Source organism: Rhinolophus sinicus, chromosome 14 (genome assembly GCF_057876585.1).
Source record: "Rhinolophus sinicus isolate RSI-liver-muscle chromosome 14, RSI-T2T, whole genome shotgun sequence".
Lineage (NCBI taxonomy): Eukaryota > Metazoa > Chordata > Mammalia > Chiroptera > Rhinolophidae > Rhinolophus > Rhinolophus sinicus.
This window is the reverse complement of record NC_142514.1, coordinates 132,562,631-132,585,994: the sequence shown is the minus strand read 5'-3', so window position 1 is coordinate 132,585,994 and position 23,364 is coordinate 132,562,631. Positions and strand designations below refer to the sequence as shown.

Genomic DNA, 23,364 nt, shown 5'->3' with positions numbered 1-23,364 from the left:
CTGAGCTTTCCCCTTAAACTGGTTGGGTTGGGCCTCGGGTCCAGCCTCTCCCAGGCCTATTGGCCTCTCTGAATGGGTTGTTATGGTAACAAATGACCGAACAGTCCCTTATGAATTGACCAATGAGAGGGGCCGTCTTTTCTACCGCACCTCTGAGCGGTAGGTGTTGCGAAAGCACGGGTAGGGCCCCGAGAAGAAGGCGGTGCCAGGATGTCCTGCGGAAGAGCTGGAGGAGGGGCTCGTGACGTTACCGGAGGAGCCAATCACGCCTGCTGTTTTTCAACGGCCCCGCCCTTTTACCGCACATTTCCCCTCCCCTAGCTCATTTCGCACGACGCAGCGGTTGGGAACACAGACATTTTCGGAGCTGGAGCCGCCACTGCCGCCGCCATTTTGTGTCTGTGGAGAAAGAAGCTTCTGTAGCGGCTGGAAGTGGACGGAGAACACCCGTGAGACGGCGGCGTTTCATACCCGAGGTCCCCCCGGTGTCGTCCCCCAACCCCCCTCCGCGGTCAGCATGTGGTGAAGCCGGAGCCGCGAGAGATCCGGGGAGAGGAAGAGGAGTCGGCAGGGAGGCGGGGTATCGAGAGCGGCTTCAGCTTCAGCTGCGGCGGACCTCGGAGGGGGGCCGCGGCGCAATGTCAGAGCAGACGCCGGCCGAGGCCGGTACTGCGGGGGCCCGGGAGGACGCCTGTCGGGATTATCAGTCGTCACTCGAAGACCTGACCTTCAATAGCAAACCGCACATCAATATGCTGACCATTCTAGCCGAGGAGAACCTGCCCTTCGCCAAGGAGATCGTCTCTCTCATCGAGGCCCAAACCGCCAAGGTTTTTATACACCCCGCAGCCTCCTATTCTTCTAATACTCCCTGATTTTAGGGTCAGCCTCATCCCAGGTCTCGCTTCCATCCAAAGGGGGGACAGTGTTCCTCCTCTCCAACCCTCCCCCTCCAACTCTGGCTCGGTCTTTGGCCCAGGCTTCGAGCGTGGGCCTCTCGGGGGGGGAGGGAGTGGGGAAGATAAAGGGTGGAGTCCCACTTCCGCTCACCAACTCCTTATTTAGGCCACCGCATTGTATATCCCGACACACACGCTTTGAATAGATCCCTTTGGGGAGGGGGGACTTAAAGGCAGTTTGTGGTGTGGGGAAGTAAGAGTTAATACCATTTTAACCCCCTGGGAAGGTGGGGAGTGGTTCTTCGCCCCTTTCCCCCCCAGTACCCTTTTGGGTAATTGTGTTTTGTGGGTTGGAAGGAGGTGAAGGGGGACCTGGGAGCGAGCTGTTGGTGGGTGGGAATAGGGAATTGGCCCCGAGTGGAGCAGCCGCTTGTTAGGAGCCCAACATGGCGCCTGAAAAGCACATGATGCAAAAGGGAAGAGAGAAGAATCCATTCCCTGCCAGCCAGGCAGCTGCTCACACCCGTCAGCCCCGTTTTGGGGTGGGGGCGGCTAGATACAACTTTTATTCTCCTATCGGAGTGTCTTAATTTGTCCCAAAATACGGGCAATTGGGGTCGAGGGTGGGGTTTGGGTGTGTGGGGGGGAGGAGATCTTATACAACCTGTAGGTGGAGAACTGGCCCACTGGGTAACAAGTACGTGTAGCTTTTTTTTTTGAAAAGTTCAGTCCCTCCTCTTCCTTTTCTCTTTTTTCCTCCCCTCCCTGATAGTGAAGACGTGCTTTCTTCACCCCTTAACAGAAGTGGTCCTCTGCCACCCTATATTTCCCTGTAGTCCTCTTCTGTGGATTCATGTGGGAGTAATATGTCACTTAAGTTACTGTTAAACTTACGTAGTTATCATAATGAGTTTTCATAGCTTTCCAGCACTACGTTTTATTTTTCAAGCTTGTACCTATGGTTTAGTTTTTTCTAGTTGTTAGTGTTTGAAATTATCAGGATGAGCCTCCTTTTAGTAGAGTGAACCCCTTTTAAAAGGCCACTTTAACAACAACCACCGGTATACTGTTTAGAGGCGGTTTCTGTCTAGTGTAAAACTGAGTGGTCTGACTCTAATAAATGGTTTTGAAATGTGTGACTGGTATTATAAAATTTGTGAATAAAACATATAAAATATGTATTTGTCTTTTTTATTTACCTTTGTAAGGTGTAGAATCTGCTTCCAAGTCTTATTTTTATCTACGTGGTTGTGTGTTTTAAACAAAAGTCTTTAAGTGACTTGGGTTCATTCTTTAGGTTCCATCCACTCTTGGGTTAATCTGTTCACAAGATACACGGTTTCAGGTGGTCCTTTCAAACCTTACTGTAAAGAGGACAAAAAGTTTCTTTCTTTTTTTTTTTTTTTTTTTAAGGGCCCAACAAGTTTGTCATGCTCAGTCTGACAGCTGAAATACAAGTCTTCATTCTCCTTTTCCTGTGAATGTCTGTGTGAAACAGCTATTGTTCTTTTTTTAAAGTATGAGATATTTAAAAAGGAAGCATTCCTCATACGCAACATCCTTTTTATTGCTACCACAAACATTGGACATGAAAACTTAGTTTTTTGCCTTGTTAAGGCTTAACTTGACATTGAATGCCTTTTTTAAAAAAACAAAACCACTTTTGTTTTTAAAAAAATAACATTGATTTTTAAAATAATTGCCTAGTATTTGGGGGATTACTAATGTTTCACAGAGCCTAATTTAGTAGCTCAGGTTGTCACTCAAAAGTTTCTTTGCTGGGTTTTAATGGATCCGGAAGACCTTCGAGAAGTGAAAAGTAAATGCTGAATATAGTGACCACATTAAAACTTGTATTTGTGTATGGCTACACAGAGTGGTGAAAATAGATGGACTATTGGCTGATAAAAGACAGCTGAAGTTTTTTGGCACACGTTTCCTGGTTATTTTTGTAAAGCCAGATTGTGGGAAAGATGTAAAAGTCACTTTGGGGAAATAACCAGGGTTGGGGTTGAGGGTGAGGGGAGGGATTTTCTGTTATTTGGTAGCAAACTGGCTGGCTTGGTTTTGTGTTTCTGGAGGTGAATGTTTGTGTCCTTATTCTCTAGCATCTCAATCAAGCATTACTAAACTTAAGGATTCACACCTATGTTGACTCTTCCCATGAGGCAGTAGTAGCGAAAAAAATAATTACAAGGATTCACTTGTACAATAAAAACTTAGCCTACTGAACAGATTTTGGTTTTAAAGAGCCTTTTCATAAGTACAACAATGACTAAAATGGTGTAAAACACGACATGGTAAGATAAAGACACAGCAATAAAGCATTTGACATAATATTTTCCCACATGCAGTGGCCTTGTGACCCGTTTTACTAGATAGTAGCGTAAAAAATTTTTCCTACAAGGTTATTCAAAGGTTTCCTTAGCCAACTTTGGTTGTTAGTAAAGGTGTTATCAGAATTAAGAGCACTTCCACACACTTGTATGGGCAATTGGTTTTGTGAAATACGGCATTGTGTACTGCAGAACTGAGCCTACCCTAGCTACAGATAGCTGGGTAAGTGTTGTTCAGGGTTAACATTCCTGTACACATGGGATGGGTAAATGGGGGTAATTTTTTTTGTTTTTGTTTTTAAATCATGGTTGCTCCTGTGGAGTCGGATTTAACACTTAGTTTTATTTATATGGTGTGTCTTAATGCTCCTCAGCAAGTCTGAACCTGCTGATGCTTTCTGGAAACTTGCTGTGCCTTCTAAAAGCCAGTGATGGGTAGGCGTTGCCGTTGAACTGGGGCAACATTTCTTTGCTTTGGAAAGGGCCACCTGTATCAGCACCACCACACTGGCTCTGCACAAATTTAGAACCCCTGGTTTGTGCATGGCAGAGGAAAAATATTTCGATTTCGACGGAGAGTCCGTGCTGTGAAGAAAATCTTCAGGACAAATCCTGGTTTCCAGAGTCAAGTTCAACCTGATTTACATGACTCAGCGGCTGTTCCATCCAGTTTTTCTTGTATCAGTAACAACTTGCACCTTCCTGCATGTTCATGTGCAAGTTTACAAGTGTTTTTTGCCATTAACTTCTTATGTGAAGTGTACTTAACTTTCTTTATTCATTGGATTATAGAGAAGTAATCCTAATGATTTTACAGGTAACAACTTCATAGACTTTAACATATAAAATATGCTTATGGAAATTAGGGTTTCTGCCAGAAGTCTGAAAACTACTTCATTGAGTGTAGGCACATTATAAGTTAATGTGGGTCACAAAGCTTAAACTTGGATTATAGAAAATAGCCCTTCCTGCCCCTTTTGGTCACTTAAAACAGGTCTTTAACCATATGAACCTGAAAATCCATTTGAGTGTTAAGTGAGTGTACTAAAGATTAAGGTTTTTCTTAATGGTGATTATGAGCTGCTTTTATATGCTCAATAAAGATCATTGTAAGTAATTGAACACTTAAAAGTTTCATAAAAGTTAATATTTAAAAGTATCAACAAAAATAGAGGTCTGTATTTTAGCTTTAAAAACTCACTTTAAAAAAGTAATTCTTTGGTGGCAATTCATTATACTAAACTTGTCAGTTTCTTTTTATTCAGGCTCCTTCCTCAGAGAAGCTTCCTGTTATGTACCTTATGGATTCTATCGTGAAAAACGTTGGACGAGAGTATCTCACTGCCTTTACTAAAAATCTAGTTGCAACATTTATTTGTGTGTTTGAAAAGGTATATATGCATTTAGAAACATTCGAATTTTTAAAAAATGTGTTCCTGATTAAATAAATACTTGTTTTTGTGTTGGGTTTTCTTGGGTGGTGAAATGTTTTATTTCTTTTGGACATTTATCAAGTATGGTAAAGTTAGTGTTTTATGTTAGATTTTGAATGCAGACTCTAGGGTTTTTACATTATCCATTCAAAAATAGATGCCTTTGTTTCTAGAATAATTTTTTTTCCTTGAGTTGGTTCATTTGATTGCAGATATGTTCCATCACTGGAATATGGGCAAAAAGATCTGAAGCTATCCAATTTCATTGTTTAGGTTTCTGGTATTAGGATGTTGGCTATTCCTATCTGGGAAAAAAGGCATAATCCTCCAGTGTGTCTCAACCTGTGATTGATGCTTGACACTTTTCTGTTTTTTTGCTGGAAGTGTTTCCTCTTGTTACTTTGTTCAAGTATGTTTTATAGGTATGTTCTAGGTATGTGTGAATGGTGGACCAGTTAATTGCCTTAGGTTATACTGGAAATATTTCTTAACCCCCTTAGTGTTTAGAAGAAAGGCTTGTTTATTTTCTATACCTAGCGATTGTACATTCCTTCCATGATGTACTGGAAATTTGGTACAGTATTATGTTGGGGAAGACAGGATTTGGTGGATTATCTTCCTCTCAGGCATTGTCTTTCACACTGAGCAAAAGGGCATTTATGAGATACTTAGGTTGAAAGATTGTTTCCTAACATAAAACATTGGTAGTTCTTATATTCTATAGATAATACCTGTTGTGTTTGGAGAAATCTTACAGTTGTCAGGCTTGGAGAATTGGGATTATTTTGAAAGAACTAGTATCAGATTCTGTTTGTTAGAACAGAAAATGTGTAGCTGCTACTTGAATAATTTTTTTTCATTTAAGTTATTTGAGAAAAGAAATACCAAGTAAGTATATGTAGAAGAAATTTGGAAAGCTATGTTTCAAATATAGGAGCTTGTTAATTAGTATATTGTAGACCCTTGCTAAATACTGATTACCTGAGGCTGTAGTCTTAAGAAGTTCACTTTGCATTATAGAAGTTGGGGAGCTAAACCAATCTCTTGGTTTCAGTTTGTCAGTATGTTCAAATGTGACTGGGCCTCAACACTACAGTTGATGAAAATGACCTTGTAGTAAATATAGTTATCTAAATACTTGAATACAGTCAAGGCTTTATTATCCTAAAGTTAAAATATCTAATAAAGTTTTCCTAAGTACTAGGTTTCTCTGATGGGTAATTTTAAAAATACTGTTCATATTATGCTCATTATACGTGTAAGCAGATAAGTTATCTAATACTAAAGCTCATCAGTGGGTAAAATTTTGTGAATTTTAGTTAGGGTGCCTTCCATGCCACAAATACCTTGTTCATAGGTACCAACTATATTGAATTGCAGAGGATTGGTTAGTGGTCTAGTTTTGCCTTAATTTTAACTTTGTACTGCCATGTAAATAACTTTAAAATTTAAGCCATCAGGTAAACTTTTCTAGTTTTATATTTTTGTCCAGAGTAAGAGTGACATTAGGAATGCTATACGAAGCCCTAAAATTTGGAAATATTTTGTACTTTTTTTAAAAGTACAGACTGGCCTAGTTGTTGACTTTCATGAAGACTAGGTGATACTGACTTTAATTTTTCTAAATTTTTTTTTTGAGGGAGAAATTTATTAATTTTGCAAACCAAATATATCTTGAATAAATTATTACTGTTGTATATGAATGAGCAGAATGTGTTATATGTGAAGTAGAACAGAGATTGATGTAGCTTTATATTTAATATCTAAAACATTCTATAGTAACTTAACAAGCCATAGAACTGTTCTGTTGTTCTAGGTGGATGAAAATACTAGAAAAAGTTTATTTAAGTTACGTTCCACATGGGATGAAATATTCCCATTGAAGAAACTTTATGCCCTGGATGTCAGAGTCAATTCGTTAGATCCTGCTTGGCCTATTAAACCTCTACCCCCCAATGTGAATACATCTAGCATCCATGTGAATCCTAAATTTTTAAATAAATCGGTAAGTTTTACATGAATGGTGTATAACTAATACTTTTAACTATCAAATTTCTTGCCAGAAAGAAATACCAAGAATAATACCCTGTGCTAAATCAGTTAAAAATTTTTTTCCTTCGGGTTCACGGTGCATTTAAAAATACATTCTCCTTGTTTAGGTGTTACATAATATACTTAATTTTGATTTTAAATTCCTGAAAAATTTGTGTGTTTAACTATGGTCCATTTAAAATTACGGATAGTATTTATAAAGAGATAAGCTAATAATTTTTAGTTCCCTCTTAGCTTCCTTTTTAGCTGTGATATTTTTTAACAAATTACTTTCTTTTATAGCCCGAAGAGCCTTCAACGCCTGGCACAGTGGTCAGTTCCCCTAGCATCTCCACTCCGAGTCCAATTGTTCCTGATATACAAAAGAATCTTACCCAAGAACAACTAATAAGGCAGCAGTTACTGGCAAAACAAAAACAGTTGTTAGAACTTCAGCAGAAAAAGCTGGAGCTTGAACTAGAGCAAGCTAAGGCACAACTGGTAAGTAGAGGAAATTTGCATTTTAAATATTTTAAACCTGTTCTTCCCATAGAGAAGTAATTATTTTGTCTTTCAATTGTATTGACATGTTGATTTTATTCAGTGTGTTTTCCCACTTGTATTTTGCAAATTATGGTGTTTATTAGCAAATTTTTGTATTGTAAAACTCACTTGAATGTAAACTACACTATTTTCTTTCAAATACTTTTCTGTGGGATTGCTATCTTATAAGATAGTACCTTAGTTTTGTTAACAATTATGTGCAGTTAATATCAGTCCCAGTAATGTCGGTGTGTTGTGAATGATTTTGCAGAGTCTTGAAACTTTTTTGTGCTTATGCTTCAAGAGCAGAAATCAGGTTCCTAGAAACCTACAAAAGAAAAGCCATCACAAACTGAAGGAGTCTAGGAAGATTACACATTGATATGCATGAATGACCTTATACCAAGTTATTTTCCGTAGCACTTGAACTTATTTGAGAGTGAAGGAGGTATAGGCAGGTTGAGTTTTATAAGTCATTAACAGTGCCACTTTAGGAGTAACTAAATTTTATAACAGAATTTAGCTGAAATAACTGACTGTTGTGCAGCTGGAGCACAGTGATTTATTTAGCAGTTTCTTAGTAGTAATCTGGCTAGAATCCTAAATAATTGGGAAGAGGGAGGATTTTTTTTTTTCATTCTACGTAGAGATTATATTATAAACCCCCAAAATAAAAAACTAAGAAATAACGGGCCACATCATGAACTTTCTCTTTTCACTTTAATCTTCACTTAACCATGAGAAGTATGCAATGCATATACAGTATTGAATAAATGGATTTCATTCAGTTTAATAAAGCATTATATTCTTTAGGTTTCAGCTTCTGACAATCTGCATATTTTACAGCATTAACATGAGCGTTTATTTTGTATTTCAGGCAGTTTCTCTTAGTGTTCAGCAGGAGACATCCAACTTAGGTCCTGGATCTGCACCATCCAAATTACATGTTTCACAAATTCCCCCTATGGCGGTTAAAGCTCCCCATCAGGTTCCTGTGCAACCCGAGAAAAGCCGTCCAGGTCCATCCTTACAAATGCAAGATTTGAAAGGTACTAACCGGGATCCCCGTCTTAATAGGATGAGTCAGCATTCTTCTCATGGAAAAGATCAGAGTCACAGAAAAGAATTCCTAATGAACACATTGAACCAATCTGATACTAAAACAAGTAAAACTGTACCCTCTGAAAAACTGAATTCCTCCAAACAAGAAAAAAGTAAATCAGGTGAAAAAATAACCAAGAAAGAACTTGACCAATTAGATTCTAAATCTAAATCTAAATCACCATCACCTTTAAAAAACAAATTATCCCACACAAAAGACTTGAAAAATCAAGAATCTGAAAGCACGAGGGTGTCTGATATGAGCAAGAGAGATCCAAGATTAAAAAAACATCTTCAGGATAAAACCGATAGCAAAGAAGATGATATAAAAGAGAAGAGAAAAACTGCAGAGAAAAAGGATAAAGATGAGCATATGAAATCATCTGAACACAGACTGGTTGGAAGTAGAAATAAAATCATTAATGGCATTGTACAAAAACAGGATTCAATACCAGAAGAATTGGAAAAACAGGGAACAAAACCAGGAAGATCGAGTAATAGAAAGCGATCAAGATCGCGATCACCCAAATCTCGATCACCAATTATACATTCTCCAAAGAGAAGAGATAGGCGGTCACCCAAACGAAGGCAAAGGAGTATGTCTCCAACCTCGACACCCAAAGTTGGGAAGATTCGCCAATCAGGAATTAAGCAGTCACATATGGAAGAATTTGTGCCACCTTCCAGGGATGAAAGAAATGCTAAGAGAAGTACTAAACAGGATGTTCGAGATCCAAGGCGAATAAAAAAGAGTGAAGAGGAACGACCACAAGAAACTGCAAATCAGCATTCTACAAAGTCAGGCTCTGAACCAAAGGAGAATGTAGAAAATTGGCCAAGTTCCAAGTCTAGTAAACGATGGAAACCTGGTTGGGAAGAAAATAAAAGGTAGGATGTTCACATTTTTAATCAAGTAGAATAATGTTTACATTTTAAAATATAGCGTAAACTTAAAAATTGGGTAATGCTCATTGGGTGCTATGATTAATGTTTTATTTCTCCATTTAATTCTTATAACCCCATATGTTAAATACCATTATTATTTCTATTTGACAGATAAGGAAACAAGTTTCAAAAGCTTAACTAATCTACCTTAGGCTATATAACCAGGATGTGTAAGAAGCAGAATTTATATCTGATTTTCCTGACTTCAGATCTTGTGTTCTTAAGCATTTAATTAACTTTTATGATTATATAGATTCATTTTAACCAGATGCTTTGAAAAGGATCCTTAAATATGGTCCTGAGTATTTAAAAAAATTTGAAATAACATACTGCTTTTATGGTTTCAGCTTACAACAGGGTGATGAACATAGTAAATCTCCTCATCTAAGGCATAGGGAAAGCTGGTCAAGCTCTAAAGGAATATTGTCGCCACGAACCCCAAAGCAACAGCATCGATTAAGTGTAGATGCCAATCTTCAGATTCCTAAAGAGTTAACTCATGCAAACAAAAGAGAATTACTTCAAAAGGTAGTTACCCACGATCCCATGTAATCATTATTCTCCTTTGTCTAAGTTCTGTAAGTACTTTTTATATTTAAAATACTTGATTTCTTTTTATCATCCTATGCAGACGAGTGAACGTTTAGCATCTGGTGAAATTACACAGGATGAGTTCCTTGTTGTTGTGCATCAAATTCGACAGCTATTTCAGTATCAAGAAGGTAAACATAGATGCAATGTACGGGATAGTCCTACAGAAGAAAATAAAGGTGGATTAAAAAAGAAACCTCTCTTATCTGATGCTGAATTAACCTACTATGAACATAAAGCAAAACTGAAAAGGACACAGGTTCAGCATTCATTTCCAAGACTTGATCTCTTAGATCCTGATATTTTTGACTACCCTTTGACTGATGCCTTGTTGTCTGGAATAGAATGTGAGCCATCCAAAAGTAAACATGCAAGTAGGAATAGTGGAGCGCAGTTTGACAGAAAAGAACAATTTAGTGAAAGAGCAAGACGTCTTTCTCCTATATCTGGGAGTCGTACTTATGCTGAGAATCTTGCACCCCATGAGGGCCGGAGAAGACATGACGAGCAAGTCTCTGCTAAAGGTAGAAAGTTAAATCAGATTATGCCTATTGAATCACACAGCAGTGAAGGGAAAATGAACAAGCTAAGTGGGGATGTAACTTTGTTACTGTTCAGACTACCTTTTTGTTTGTTTAGATTTGTTTTTTTCCCTCAGAGGGAAGGGAGCCAATATTTATAAGGCCAACTGTGTGTCAGGTACTTTACTAGGTCCTTTATATATGTAATCTGATTTAATTCTCACAACAACCCAATGAAATGTGTATTATCGCCATTTTACAGATAGGAAACAAGACCAGAGAGGTTAAATAACTTGCTCTCAAAGTCAAATAAGTTGGCAAAATGGGGATTTTTTTTTTTTAACCCGAGTGTGTCTACCCTAGAGGGCATCCTCTTTCTTACCTGCTGCTTGATGCTGTCTTTTCCTTCCCCTCTAGTAAAGTGAGATAGTTATGGACATTTTTTGGATAAACATTTACATGAATATAGAAAGATTTTAAGATAATTTGATATAAATTCAGATTCTGGGAAAATAATTTTTTTTCTTTTTAAAAGGTGTACGAGAAGAGCAGAGATCACCATTCAATGATCGTTTTCCACTTAAGCGACCTAGATACGAAGATTCAGATAAACCATTTGTAGATAGCCCTGCTTCACGATTCGCCGGCCTTGATACAAATCAGCGACTTACAGCTTTAGCTGAAGACAGACCATTATTTGATGGACCTAGTAGGCCTTCAGTACCAAGAGATGGCCCAACCAAGATGATTTTTGAAGGACCTAATAAATTAAGCCCTAGAATTGATGGACCTCCCACACCAGGTTCTCATCGGTTTGATGGGTCACCTGGACAAATGGGGGGAGGTGGCCCTTTGAGATTTGAAGGGCCACAAGGTCAGCTAGGAGGTGGGTGTCCTTTGAGATTTGAAGGTCCTCCAGGACCAGTAGGGACACCTCTGCGGTTTGAGGGGCCAATTGGTCAAGCAGGAGGAGGTGGTTTTCGGTTTGAAGGTTCCCCTGGTCTGAGGTTTGAGGGATCTGCAGGTGGTCTGCGATTTGAAGGACCAGGGGGCCAGTCTGTGGGTGGTCTCAGATTTGAGGGACATCGGGGTCAACCTGTGGGTGGTCTCAGGTTTGAGGGACCTCATGGTCAGCCTGTGGGTGGACTTAGATTTGATAATCCCCGAGGTCAGCCTGTAGGTGGACTTAGATTTGAGGGGGGTCATGGTCCATCAGGGGCTGCAATTAGGTTTGATGGACCTCATGGTCAGCCAGCAGGTGGGATCAGATTTGAGGGCCCTTTGCTACAGCAGGGAGTTGGAATGAGGTTTGAGGGCCCGCATGGTCAGTCAGTAGCTGGTCTAAGGTTTGAAGGACAACATAACCAACTTGGTGGGAACCTTAGGTTTGAGGGTCCACATGGTCAACCAGGGGTTGGGATCAGGTTTGAGGGACCTTTAGTCCAGCAAGGAGGTGGAATGAGGTTTGAGGGTCCTGTACCAGGAGGTGGCCTGAGAATTGAAGGGCCCCTAGGTCAAGGTGGTCCAAGATTTGAAGGCTGTCATGGTTTAAGGTTCGATGGACAGCCAGGTCAGCCATCACTCTTGCCAAGATTTGATGGATTACATGGTCAGCCAGGTCCTAGATTTGAAAGAACTGGTCAGCCGGGCCCACAGAGATTTGATGGACCTCCTGGACAGCAGGTTCAACCAAGATTTGATGGTGTACCTCAAAGATTTGATGGTCCACAACACCAGCAAGCATCAAGGTTTGATATTCCTCTCGGTCTTCAAGGCGCACGATTTGACAATCATCCTTCACAAAGGCTTGAATCAGTTTCTTTCAATCAGACTGGTCCATATAATGAGCCACCTGGCAATGCTTTTAATGCCCCATCCCAAGGACTGCAGTTCCAAAGACATGAACAAATATTTGATTCACCTCAAGGACCAAATTTTAATGGACCACATGGCCATGGAAACCAGAGTTTCTCAAATCCCCTTAACAGAGCTTCTGGACACTATTTTGATGAAAAGAATCTTCAGAGTTCTCAATTTGGAAACTTTGGCAATTTACCTGCTCCAATAACAGTAGGCAATATTCAGGCATCTCAACAGGTAAGTCTGTTACATTTATTCTGTTACGTTGTGTGGCGATATGAACCATTTTTAATATTACTTACTAGTGTTTGAGGAAGGTTTTTCAGGAGGTAGTTTACAGATTGGAAAGTTTTTAATGTACTCCAAAATCCCACATGCTACGGAAGTGGGAAGAGAGTCTTGGGGCTAAAAATTGCCCTTTAAATCCAAAATTGATTTGAGCTCTTCCAGGATCTAGAGAAGTCTGAATTTCTCCCCTCCTTCCTTCTCCCCCCTCTTAGCATACACACAGACTATTTTTTTAGTTCACTTTATTTTTTATTTTTTAGAGTAATTTTAAGTTCACAGCAAAATTGAGCTGCACGGTACAGAAGTTTCCCATATACTACTTGCTTCGCACATGTATAACCTCCCCATTGTTTTTTTTTGTTTTTGGCTTCAAAGCTCAAAGTGTTACACAATTGTGAGTGTGTTTTATAGATCTCTGCTACATGTAGAACTGTTGAGTCCTGATAAGCTTTAAAGTAACCAGAGAGCTTATTTTTTAGACTTTGTTTTTTAAAGAACTTTCTTAGTCTGAGTTGAACAAAGAAGAAAATCAGGTTGCCCATGCTTTTATAGTCTGTGATTCTTTTTTTCCCTCTCTTCTGACCGACTTTTCACCTCCTTTCCAGTCACTCCAGTCAAATAGAATTGTTTTGATACTAATGTCAATACAGCAAACCTATGAATTGCCTTCCAAATATATTCATTATATCACCTAAACATGTACAGTCACCTGTTGATACTCTTTTGCACTTGTTCTACATACATTTTAAAAGGCGTATGAAATAATTTTAAGCAACGTGCTTACAATTTGTCATTAATTCAGTTGATATTTATTTAATGACTACTACTGTTTGCCTGCTGAAATTCTCCTGGGATAAATTTAAATTTTTTCAGGTGCTGACACTTTTTTATTAGAACATGTTCATTTTATGCTAGTAACATTGCATGGAAGAAAATGTAAAACAAGAAGAAAGATTTTTTAAAACAAGAAAAACTGCTTTAGAAAGCAGTCTTCTGTTGATACCAATAATTTGAAAAAATAATTGTCCTGCCTAGTGAGATTTACTCTCTTGTATGTCCTTAAAAGAAGTGGTGGTGTTATTGACAGATACTCTATAATGGGACTTAATCATGTTTCCGACATAATACAGAATTGATGGGGTTTTTATTATGTACATACCACCAAAAGTTCACATGGATACTGAACCAGGCTTATAAATAGATACTTGTTTACACAGCAGCAATATGCACAAGTCTTACCTCACCCTGGGTCTGGACTGCAAATACAGTATTTGTATGCCTGTACAGTACTTGTTTCACAACTGTTTTATTTTTCAACATTTACTTGGTATCTTTTGCAACTCAAAATCTGATGGCCAAGCAGGATGATCACAAAGGAGTTCAGATTGCTGATGAAAATAGGCTTTTGACATCTGTGGTCTGGTCAGTTCTGATTTCATCACTGCTGTATACTAGCCATTATGACTATGTCCAGGTCACAGCTCTGGATGTCACGGCTTCTATTTGTAAAATAAGGCAAAGCACCAGCAGTGTAAAGTGATTTGCGTAAGGGCACACAACTAGTTGTTGGCTACCATATGCTTGCATGGTATCTGAAACTTTTCAAAGAAGCTTCACATCCATTCTCAGTGCCTTATAATTCTATGAAACGGATAAGGGAATGTATTCTTGTTTCTTTTTGTAGAAAGCTTAGAAGTGAAGTGACCCAGTCAAGTTACACTAGCAAGTCTTTATTATCATAAAAACCAGGCATTATCTCTGTGAATATTTTTATATGATTAGAATGTTAAAATTTTCCTTAAATGGAAAGGATGTTCTTAAAACCAAGGTTTCTCTTAAAGGTTATGACTGGTGTTGCTCAGCCAGTACCATTTGGCCAAGGACAGCAGTTTTTACCAGTTCATCCACAAAATCCAGGAGCATTTGTTCAGAATCCTTCAGGTATGTACTTTCTGAAGTTTATGTTTTTCAAAATACAAATAATTATTGTCTTGTTGAATAGCTACCTTGTTAATTTTAGAAAATGACAGTTTTGAGAGGGTATGTATAATTTAGAGAAATTTAATCTGGGTGAAATGTTTTGTTCTCTTTCTGGGTTTGTTTACATTGTTGATAATGTGTTCACATTGATCCTATTACCACTACAGATAGTTAGCCAGGACTAGGACACCATAAAAAAGAGGGAGAATGAAACCTATTGGGTGGATGCTGGAGGGTGGGGTATGACTGACATTTGTGTTGAAGTGAAATAAATGACAAATCTCAGAAATCTCATTTTGATATTTTGAGTTTTTGTTTTGAGTGTGTGTGTGTGTGATGATCTAATAAACATTAAGTAGATAAACTTAATGGGGATATTACCTTATAAAATTGATTCATTCATATGTCTTTGTGAGCACTCAAATAATAATTGTACCCAACGTGTTGAATAGAAAAAAACTTCTGTGATTCTGTAGCCAGGATCCCTGATAAACATCTTTGTTACTGTGGGGTGAGGCATAACAATATTGTTATAGGGGATGTGAGGGCTTGAAAAATGAATTTTAGTTTTAATATGTGAAAAATGGGAAATATATAAATTATGGCGATTTATAAAATGACTGCAAAGTTAATTTATCGAGAACTAGCCTAGCCCAACCAAATAATAGCGGTACTTGCTTTATTTCTGAATCTTCAGAAACATGCTCTAGCGTGGCACTCACTGTTCAGTTTACAAAGTTACCAAATAATAGCGGTACTTGCTTTATTTCTGAATCTTCAGAAACATGCTCTAGCATGGCACTCACTGTTCAGTTTACAAAGTTAGGGAGTTGTCCAAAACTTCCGAAGTAATGAGGTCCTAGCCACGCCCCAGTTTATGCATTAGTGCTTAAACTGTGTCATCATAAGTAATTCAGTTAATATGACAGCTTTTTATTTTTAATTTCTAGGTTGACAATTAGGATTAATTATTTTTTATGTTTTTATCATTGTAATGAAAAGGGAAGGAAAGAATTTGGGATCTAAAGTCAGAAGACCAGGGTTAGAATCTTTACTCTGTTGCTTTATAGGTGGGCAGGATATAAGCAGATACACTTTCTGGGGTTCAGTTTCTTCCTCTGTAGATAGAATATGCTAAAAGTCAGTATTTGCCTGGGAATTTTTTTTTAAAGAGAATCAAATGAGATCGTATATGCAAAAGTGCTTTGTATCTTGTAAAGTGCTATATTAATGGACTTTCCTTTAGGATTCACTTTTTCTTTTTGAGAGGATTTGTTGTAATGGGGTTGGTGGCATGAGATAGTGTGCAAATACTGCAAATTTTCTTTTTCTAAACATTGTATATAGTGCCAAATACCTCAGTGCCTTACAAATACCCATTTAATCCTCATAATAACCTTAGATAGGAACAATTATTACCCTTTTACAGGTAAAGGAAACTGAGGCACAGAGAAGCAACTTGATCATGTCACACAACTAGAACAATTTTTAATTAGAATCCTAGGAATCTGGTTCCATAGTTCATGCTTTTGATCACTAAATTTGGCTATCTCCGCAGACATGTGAATAGCTAGTTATGATTCTTAATTAAGACATATAAATAGCTAATTGTACTGAAATGTAAATGTTAAACTAATGGTGAAATACGATTATAATTGACTATTGAGGTTTGATTTGTTCGTTCATTCGTGTGTTCAGACACTTCAGCAGACATTAATTAGCCTACTGTGTCCAAGGCACTGTGCTAAGTGTAAAGAGTGTGCGGTGGTTAAAGGCAGGGATTATGTGTATTGTGGATGCAAATTGAATTTCTGCCATGAAGAGGAATTTTTTGTGGTTCAGGACTTTTTCTAGAGGTGTGCTGAGATGCATAATAGTGACATACAAATCATTGAAAATAGTATTTTTATAATTGAGTTAATGAATTATAAGATTAGTGCTTAGCAAAATATGCAATTGGATTGATTCCTCACCAGTGAGTTTAAGGACAAGATTGTTATCCTTGCCTCACGTATTCAAATTACTGATGCTTTAGTAAACCTCACACCTGTTCAGCAATAGCCTGAGCTGCTTTGCAAGGGCAATAATTCAGCAAAGGTCAGAGGGGCAGGTATACTGTGAGCCACATGGCTCATCTCCCTGCATTTGGGGGCAGTTATAGGAGAAGTACTTCCACTTAGGCTTTAGGTATTTATTTTCCTAGAAATCTGTACTAAGAGATGGTGATCTACTTCATCTATACAAAACTGCCTTTTCCAATATGGTTAGAAGATGAGGAATAGAAAATTAGAAAGGTAGAGAGTTGAACTAGAGGTGGTGTGCTGCTTCACATAGAAGGGAGTACGAGTGTAAAGTATCAGTGTTTCCAATTATTTGTCCTCGAATGTAATTTTTAATAGATGGTTTGTTTACCTGAACAGTTCATTTTAGTAGCTTTTGAGATAATTTACACTCATCCTGAACAAAAGTTTGTAAAATTTCTTGTTGATAGGGTATCTTGAATAAAAACTTTGGAAAATGCTTAATATAATTTGTATCTTTAAGTTCTACTTTCACTTTAAGAGTGTTATTTTTTTAAAGGAGCTCTTCCGAAGCCATACCCTGATAATCATCTCAGTCAGGTGGATGTAAATGAATTATTTTCAAAACTGCTAAAAACAGGAATTCTCAAATTGTCCCAACCTGATTCAGCTACAACACGTAAGTATGTTTCCATACTTCATGTCAACAAAGCTCTGTTAAATTATGAAAATATATGATATGATACAGTGATGTAAGTATGGTAAAAGTTCTTAGGATAATTGAATTCATAGGTATCCATTTTTTTTTTTTGAAAATCTCATAATTGGTTTATAATGAAATTCTTTTTAAATTTTCTAAGATGGAATTATTACTTCTGTAGTGGACATTGTTTCAATTGACTAACATTCCTGCAAATATCATGTGTGGCCGTTTTACTAGTTTTACTCTTAAGAGATCAGACCTCACATTACTCATCAAAGTAAAGAATTGCGTTAGGTTCTTTGGCCAGTAAATGTAAGATTAGAAGCACTGAATAGACAAGGTGGGGTTCTCTGTATGCTGTTAACACATTCCCCTATAAAGAATACATGGAGAATGGTTCTGAGAAATGGGTATGTTTCTTTTCAATTAAAGAAATAAATGAAGTTGCTGCTCAGCCTCCCCCCGAGGAGGAGGAAGATCAAAATGAAGATCAGGATGTTCCAGATCTTACCAATTTTACAATTGAAGAATTGAAACAGTATGTAATCTAATTTTCTTTCTAATTTTCTAATTTTCAAAGACTTTACTAACATTAGACATTAGTGTGGTAGTCATTTTACTCCTCTAAACTGTTTTTAAAATTTAGGAAGCCTGTTTTTTTTTAATGTAAAATACATATAATATAACGTAAACTTTAGGAGAGTTAAGAAAATTAGATTTTCCTAGTTTTTAAAAATTTTTAAAAAAATCTATTTTCACTTTATAAGTAATGCATGTTCATTGTGGAAAATTGGAAAATACAAATAAAATCAAGAAAATAAAATTACCTATAATTCCTACTTTACTGATAACCACTGTTAACATTTGATATATATCTTTTTGTAATTTTGTATTGCCTGTATAACAGTAAAAAACAAAAACATTTAAAGCTGCTTTATGGATTCATTATAACCTTGAGTACTTTCATAAAAAATAGAACAGCTAATGTTTTTCACCCTTTTAAAATCTTTTTTCAAAGTAATATTTTCACATAAAGCTTTATAATGAAAGTCTTATAATAAAGGCTTATAATAAAAAAAGATGGCATTCCTTTTCCTAGTACTACTCCTCACTCAGAGGCAAGTATTTTTTAACTCTTTTCTTTGGTTCCTGACATTTATTTCACTATTTCTTAAGATACATATTTTTCTAATTTATCATGCTTCTTGATTTATCACGTTTAGAAGTCTCTTGACTTTCTGAAAGTGATTTAGCTACCTCTACTGTTCTACTGACTTCCCCCATATAGTTATGTAGCCATTTTTCATTATATCATTATTCAGTATTCGTATTATGAATCTAAATACTTGTTTGCTGTTAATAAAAAGTACTAGTGTACTGTCCTTTGCTTTATTCTGTGTAAAAAGTCATTTTGGAGTTAACAACTGCCCTATTTGTTGATTTACTTGGTCTATACAATTTTTCCAAATAAGGAGCCTAGATTTTTAAAAAAATGTTTATTGCTGACCTCGATTTCCCATTAGTCTTCTAATTTTTCTTTTTAGTTATCCATACAATTATTTCTTCTTCTGTACTTCTTTCACTGTTCTTTAGACCAGGACGGGATAATTGAGTTATTGAGAACTGCAAAGATCTGGAGAGGTGAAATCTAATTATCTGCCATATCCACCTGCTGTGTCCACCTTGATATTGACACTAGTCTAAGAACAGGCCAACTATTACCTTATTAGTTAGCAGATGGTCATTCCATTTTTAGCTGGGAGGAAGTAAGTAACTGGGCCAGGCCTGTCAATAAGAGGACAGACTTTATGTTCAACATTTACCAAAGTTCGGGAAAAGAGGGTCAATGATATACTATTAGAGAATAATATTGATCTTTGGGTATTGATAGCCAGCTCTTGGCTAAAACATTATTTTGTCACATAATAATGGCTTCCCCTTTATTAAAATGGGGAAAATTGAAATGTTTGTAACTGCCTTTTTTTGTTTATTAAGCCATGTTATCAAAACTAAAGATTATTTCTTTTTTTTTTCTCAAAATAGACGTTATGACAGTGTTATAAATCGACTGTACACTGGTATTCAGTGTTACTCTTGTGGAATGAGGTTTACAACATCACAGACAGATGTATACGCAGATCACTTGGACTGGCATTATCGGCAAAATAGAACTGAAAAAGATGTTAGCAGAAAAGTCACTCATAGACGTTGGTACTACAGTTTAACAGTACGTAATCCCTATGCCTCTGAACTGGCTTTTAGCTTTTAAATTACATCATTCTAAAAGTGTAGTAAATAATTGCTGAGAGCTAACTTGTGAGTTTTTTGAATAAAATTTGATTCCTAGAAAATAAATTTGCACAGTATGTATTTGCTTTTTGTTGAGATTAGAGTAGGACACAGGTATTCTTCTAGGTCTAAAATTCCAAGTTGCTATGACTGACTTTTTAAAAAAAATTATACATAAAATTTATCTTGTTTAAATTAGTTGTGACTGTAGAGGTAATGGAAAATTAAGATTTTAATTGTTAATTCGTTGCTTTATGTTGTCTGTTAAGGGGCTCAAAGAGGAACGTATAGTTTTAAATAATAAATTATATTGTATAAGAATGTACCTTTACCTTTAAATGACTATATTGAAGATATGCAGTATAAGTTTAGAAACAAGTGAAAATATTCTTCTTGAAACAACTTTTCAGGACTGGATAGAATTTGAGGAAATAGCAGATCTTGAAGAACGCGCCAAGAGTCAGTTTTTTGAAAAGGTGCACGAAGAAGTTGTGCTCAAAACGCAGGAGGCTGCTAAAGAAAAGGAGTTCCAGAGTGTGCCTGCAGGGCCAGCGGGCGCAGTTGAGGTAAGAGAAGAATGTTAAATATTCTATACCCGTCATGTCCTTCACTTTATTTACATCCCTCTTTCAGTGAGTTTAAGATCTCTTATAAGCTCTGTTCTTCAGTTGTACTCTATGATCTGGCTATGGGTTTTATAACCATTTAGTTACGTAATACTGGTGATCAACAGCAGTGAAATGTTAACTATTTTTACAATGTAAGAATGCAAAATCCTTAGGACTTATTTTTTATCTGTATATAATGAACAGTTTAACCTTTTGAAAAACTCTTAAGCCTTCTTACACTTCACAAAATGTTTTAACTTATTGGGATTAAATGTGTTCTATTATTAAATTTCATTTTATATGATTCTATTTTAGAGTTGTGAAATCTGTCAAGAACAATTTGAACAATACTGGGACGAAGAAGAGGAGGAATGGCATTTAAAAAACGCTATCAGAGTAGATGGAAAGGTAATTTTCAGTCTTTATAAGGAAGTTTTAAGATTAGTTTTTTTTTTCCTCCACTCTGAAAATGTTTTTGTTTCTTGGTTTTAATAAAAAAAAAAGATATTTCTAAGGTATTGGAATTTAGAGTCAGTGTTTGAGTTGGAAGGGATCTTAGTAGTCATCTGGTTCTGTACTCATTTTATGTAAGAGGTTGCATAACTAGTTAATGATAAACCCAGAACTAGGTCTTCTGCATCTAGTCTTCTTTCTGCCTAACCACACTATTTTGATTCTGAATTTATATGTCATCATCAAAAATGTTACTGTCTTGAAAACATACATTATCTACTTAAATGTAGAAAGCCAAGTTCAAAGAAGAATCGGAATGAAAAATTTTTATCCAGTTTTGTGACCAAATGATTTTCGTCTCCTTTCTAAAGATTAGAAATAAATATGCATGAATATGTACTTACTTTTTTCTTTTTACTTCAGATTTATCATCCATCATGTTATGAAGATTATCAAAATGTAAGTTTTTGGGTCACTGTTGTCATTTACATTAATAAATTTTGTTATTGTAATCTTGATATTGAGCTGTTTTTGTTTTGATACAGCATTTAGGTTCACTAAATATTGGTGCTAGATTGGTAGACTGATTTAAATTTTGAAATTACTGTATTATTTGCGTTCTATTCACTTGAAACTAGAGCACTAGTCCTACAGAAATGTGAAGGAAACTGAAAAAGATGAGAAGGATCATGATGGGAATAGGTTCAGGAGTTATGGGTAGCATTTACTGCTTTTTTTCCCCTTACATACGCCACTTAGCCATGTAATATAGGAGTAATTTTTAAATGATCACACATGAAATCTGAAAAAGACATCAGTCTGTTGCCCTTAGAAATTCAAATTTTCTATTTGTAGTGACCTTTTTTTTTTTTTTTAAAACCAAACAATGGAACACAATGCCTTTCAAAGAATGTTTCATGGGTTCAAGAGGCAGTTTGGTAGATATATTTAGGTCATCAAAAGACTAAACTTTCTAGGATGTTTTGAGGGTTTGTGGGGATTTTTAAAAATCCTCAGAGAATTTGAAATTAGTCACAAAAATCCCAGGATATATGTAGGGATTACCATCTAGGTGGGCTTAAATATAGAAGCAGTCTAATCAACTTCTTTTGGCCTTTTTTTGGTTGCTGCTGTTCTTAGCTTAGCTCATTGCTGAGTACACATTAAATGCTTAATATACATTTTATTACTTGGCAGCCTTTATGGCATGTTGTGTAGGGAAGCAGGTATTTTAGTTGCACTTGGCATGCTTCTTTGCCCATACAGTGGTCTTACAAAATTAAATGTATTTAATGTGATAACTTTTGAACTTTAATCAGTACTTATAGGGCTTTTCATTTTGTAGACATCTTCATTTGATTGTACACCATCTCCCAGCAAGACACCAGTTGAAAACCCCTTGAACGTTATGTTGAACATTGTCAAAAACGAATTGCAGGAACCTTGCGAAAGTCCCAAAGTTAAGGAAGAACAAGTTGATAACCCACCATCTTGTACAGAGGAAAGCATAGCAACACCCACTGAAATTAAAACAGAAAATGATACAGTCAAGTCAGTTTAAATAAAGTGAGAAAGGTATGTTTTTCTTTTTTAAAAAAGCTGCTGTTGGATCTAGAAAGTGAAGAATTTTTTATGTATATATAGACATATATCTATATAAATTGTCTAGCTGAGGCAGGGCCTTCAGCTATCATTTGGTTAATAAATACATTTTAGTATTTGCATTTCCTACTGCCTGCACAGTTTCAGGTGCTTGTTGTGTGAAAGTTCTGTAGATGTGTGCAAATTTAACAAAATGAAATTGTAAGTGTAAAAATGTACGATTTTCACTTGTGAAACTGTAAATTATAAATAAAAATATTTTTGCTATCCATGGAGTGTAATATTTATGCACACCATCAAATACAGTGTTTCTGTACTTTTTATTGGGTGAAAATGGAATTTAACAGCAACCTCAACATAATATTTTTTTCCTAGTAGTTTCCCATGATTAAAGCAAAGTCTGAAGTTAGTTTAATCCTTCAAAAGAGGGTTGTGAGAGTGCTGTAGCACTTTGCTCAAATAGAAAAGCCAGATTTGAAAAAATTTTAAAAACAAAATAGGACATATTTGCATATATATATCTCCAGCTATAGAGAACCATTTAGATGTCCATTTTTGAAAAAGTATCTAATGAAGCAACTTTTATTCTTGAACTTGAGACACTGATGGCATCAAACGATTAACAAATATATTTAAGTACTAAAAGTGATTTTTTTTTTAATGACATTTTTCAAATTTGTCATGATTTATTGCAGATGAACATACTTCTATCTTAAGTTACAGGGGATCTGTAAGAATGTTCATTTGAAACATGGTTAATCTTTTTCATTTGTTGGTTTTGACTGAATTAGATGGATACCATGAGATGTTAATATTCATACATGTAATAAATAGAATGAAGAAGAAACTTTCAGTTTGTGTCTCTTTATTTCTTGAATGGCTTTAGATTGTGACTTTTTTCTTTCACCTCTTTAAAATATGAACATGGCACCTGCTATGAGCCAGGCACTCTGAGATAATCTTTTCTGCCATCTACTGGAGAAGATAGGCATATAAAACAATGAAAATCATAGTCTGCTGAGCACTTACCATGTGGGTAGGCATTGGCAAACTTTTTACATCTATTTTCTCTGGTATTTACCAATAATCCTCCATGGTAGATGGCACCACCAATTTATAGGTGAAATCAAATCACCTACTTAGAAAATCACAGAACAAGA

General features: G+C 36.4%; 1 protein-coding gene across 2 annotated transcripts; it reads left to right on the top strand.

The window, feature by feature from the left end:
* Positions 1-323: 323 nt before the first annotated feature.
* PCF11 (PCF11 cleavage and polyadenylation factor subunit) lies at positions 324-23,051 on the top strand. Of its 2 annotated transcripts, none has more exons than XM_019752544.3 (16): positions 324-830; positions 4,501-4,626; positions 6,485-6,673; positions 7,003-7,200; positions 8,120-9,231; positions 9,636-9,816; positions 9,920-10,010; positions 10,936-12,497; positions 14,390-14,489; positions 17,109-17,228; positions 17,685-17,790; positions 19,296-19,479; positions 19,952-20,107; positions 20,465-20,557; positions 21,026-21,061; positions 21,948-23,051. In XM_019752544.3, exons 1-16 carry the CDS (start codon positions 639-641, stop codon positions 22,161-22,163), a joined length of 4,662 nt encoding a protein of 1,553 aa, XP_019608103.3. In that variant the 5' UTR covers positions 324-638; the 3' UTR covers positions 22,164-23,051. The 2 variants fall into 2 exon arrangements, with proteins under 2 accessions (XP_019608103.3, XP_019608102.3); XM_019752543.3 differs by having other exon boundaries at positions 9,920-10,403.
* Positions 23,052-23,364: the final 313 nt, after the last annotated feature.

Coding starts and splice junctions, on each gene's coding strand:
- PCF11 (XM_019752543.3), top strand. CDS start 639: ATGTCAGAGCAGACGCCGGCCGAGGCCGGTACTGCGGGGGCCCGGGAG. Junction 831..4,500: donor TCGAGGCCCAAACCGCCAAG/GTTTTTATACAC, acceptor CTTTTTATTCAG/GCTCCTTCCTCAGAGAAGCT. Junction 7,201..8,119: donor AGCAAGCTAAGGCACAACTG/GTAAGTAGAGGA, acceptor TTTGTATTTCAG/GCAGTTTCTCTTAGTGTTCA.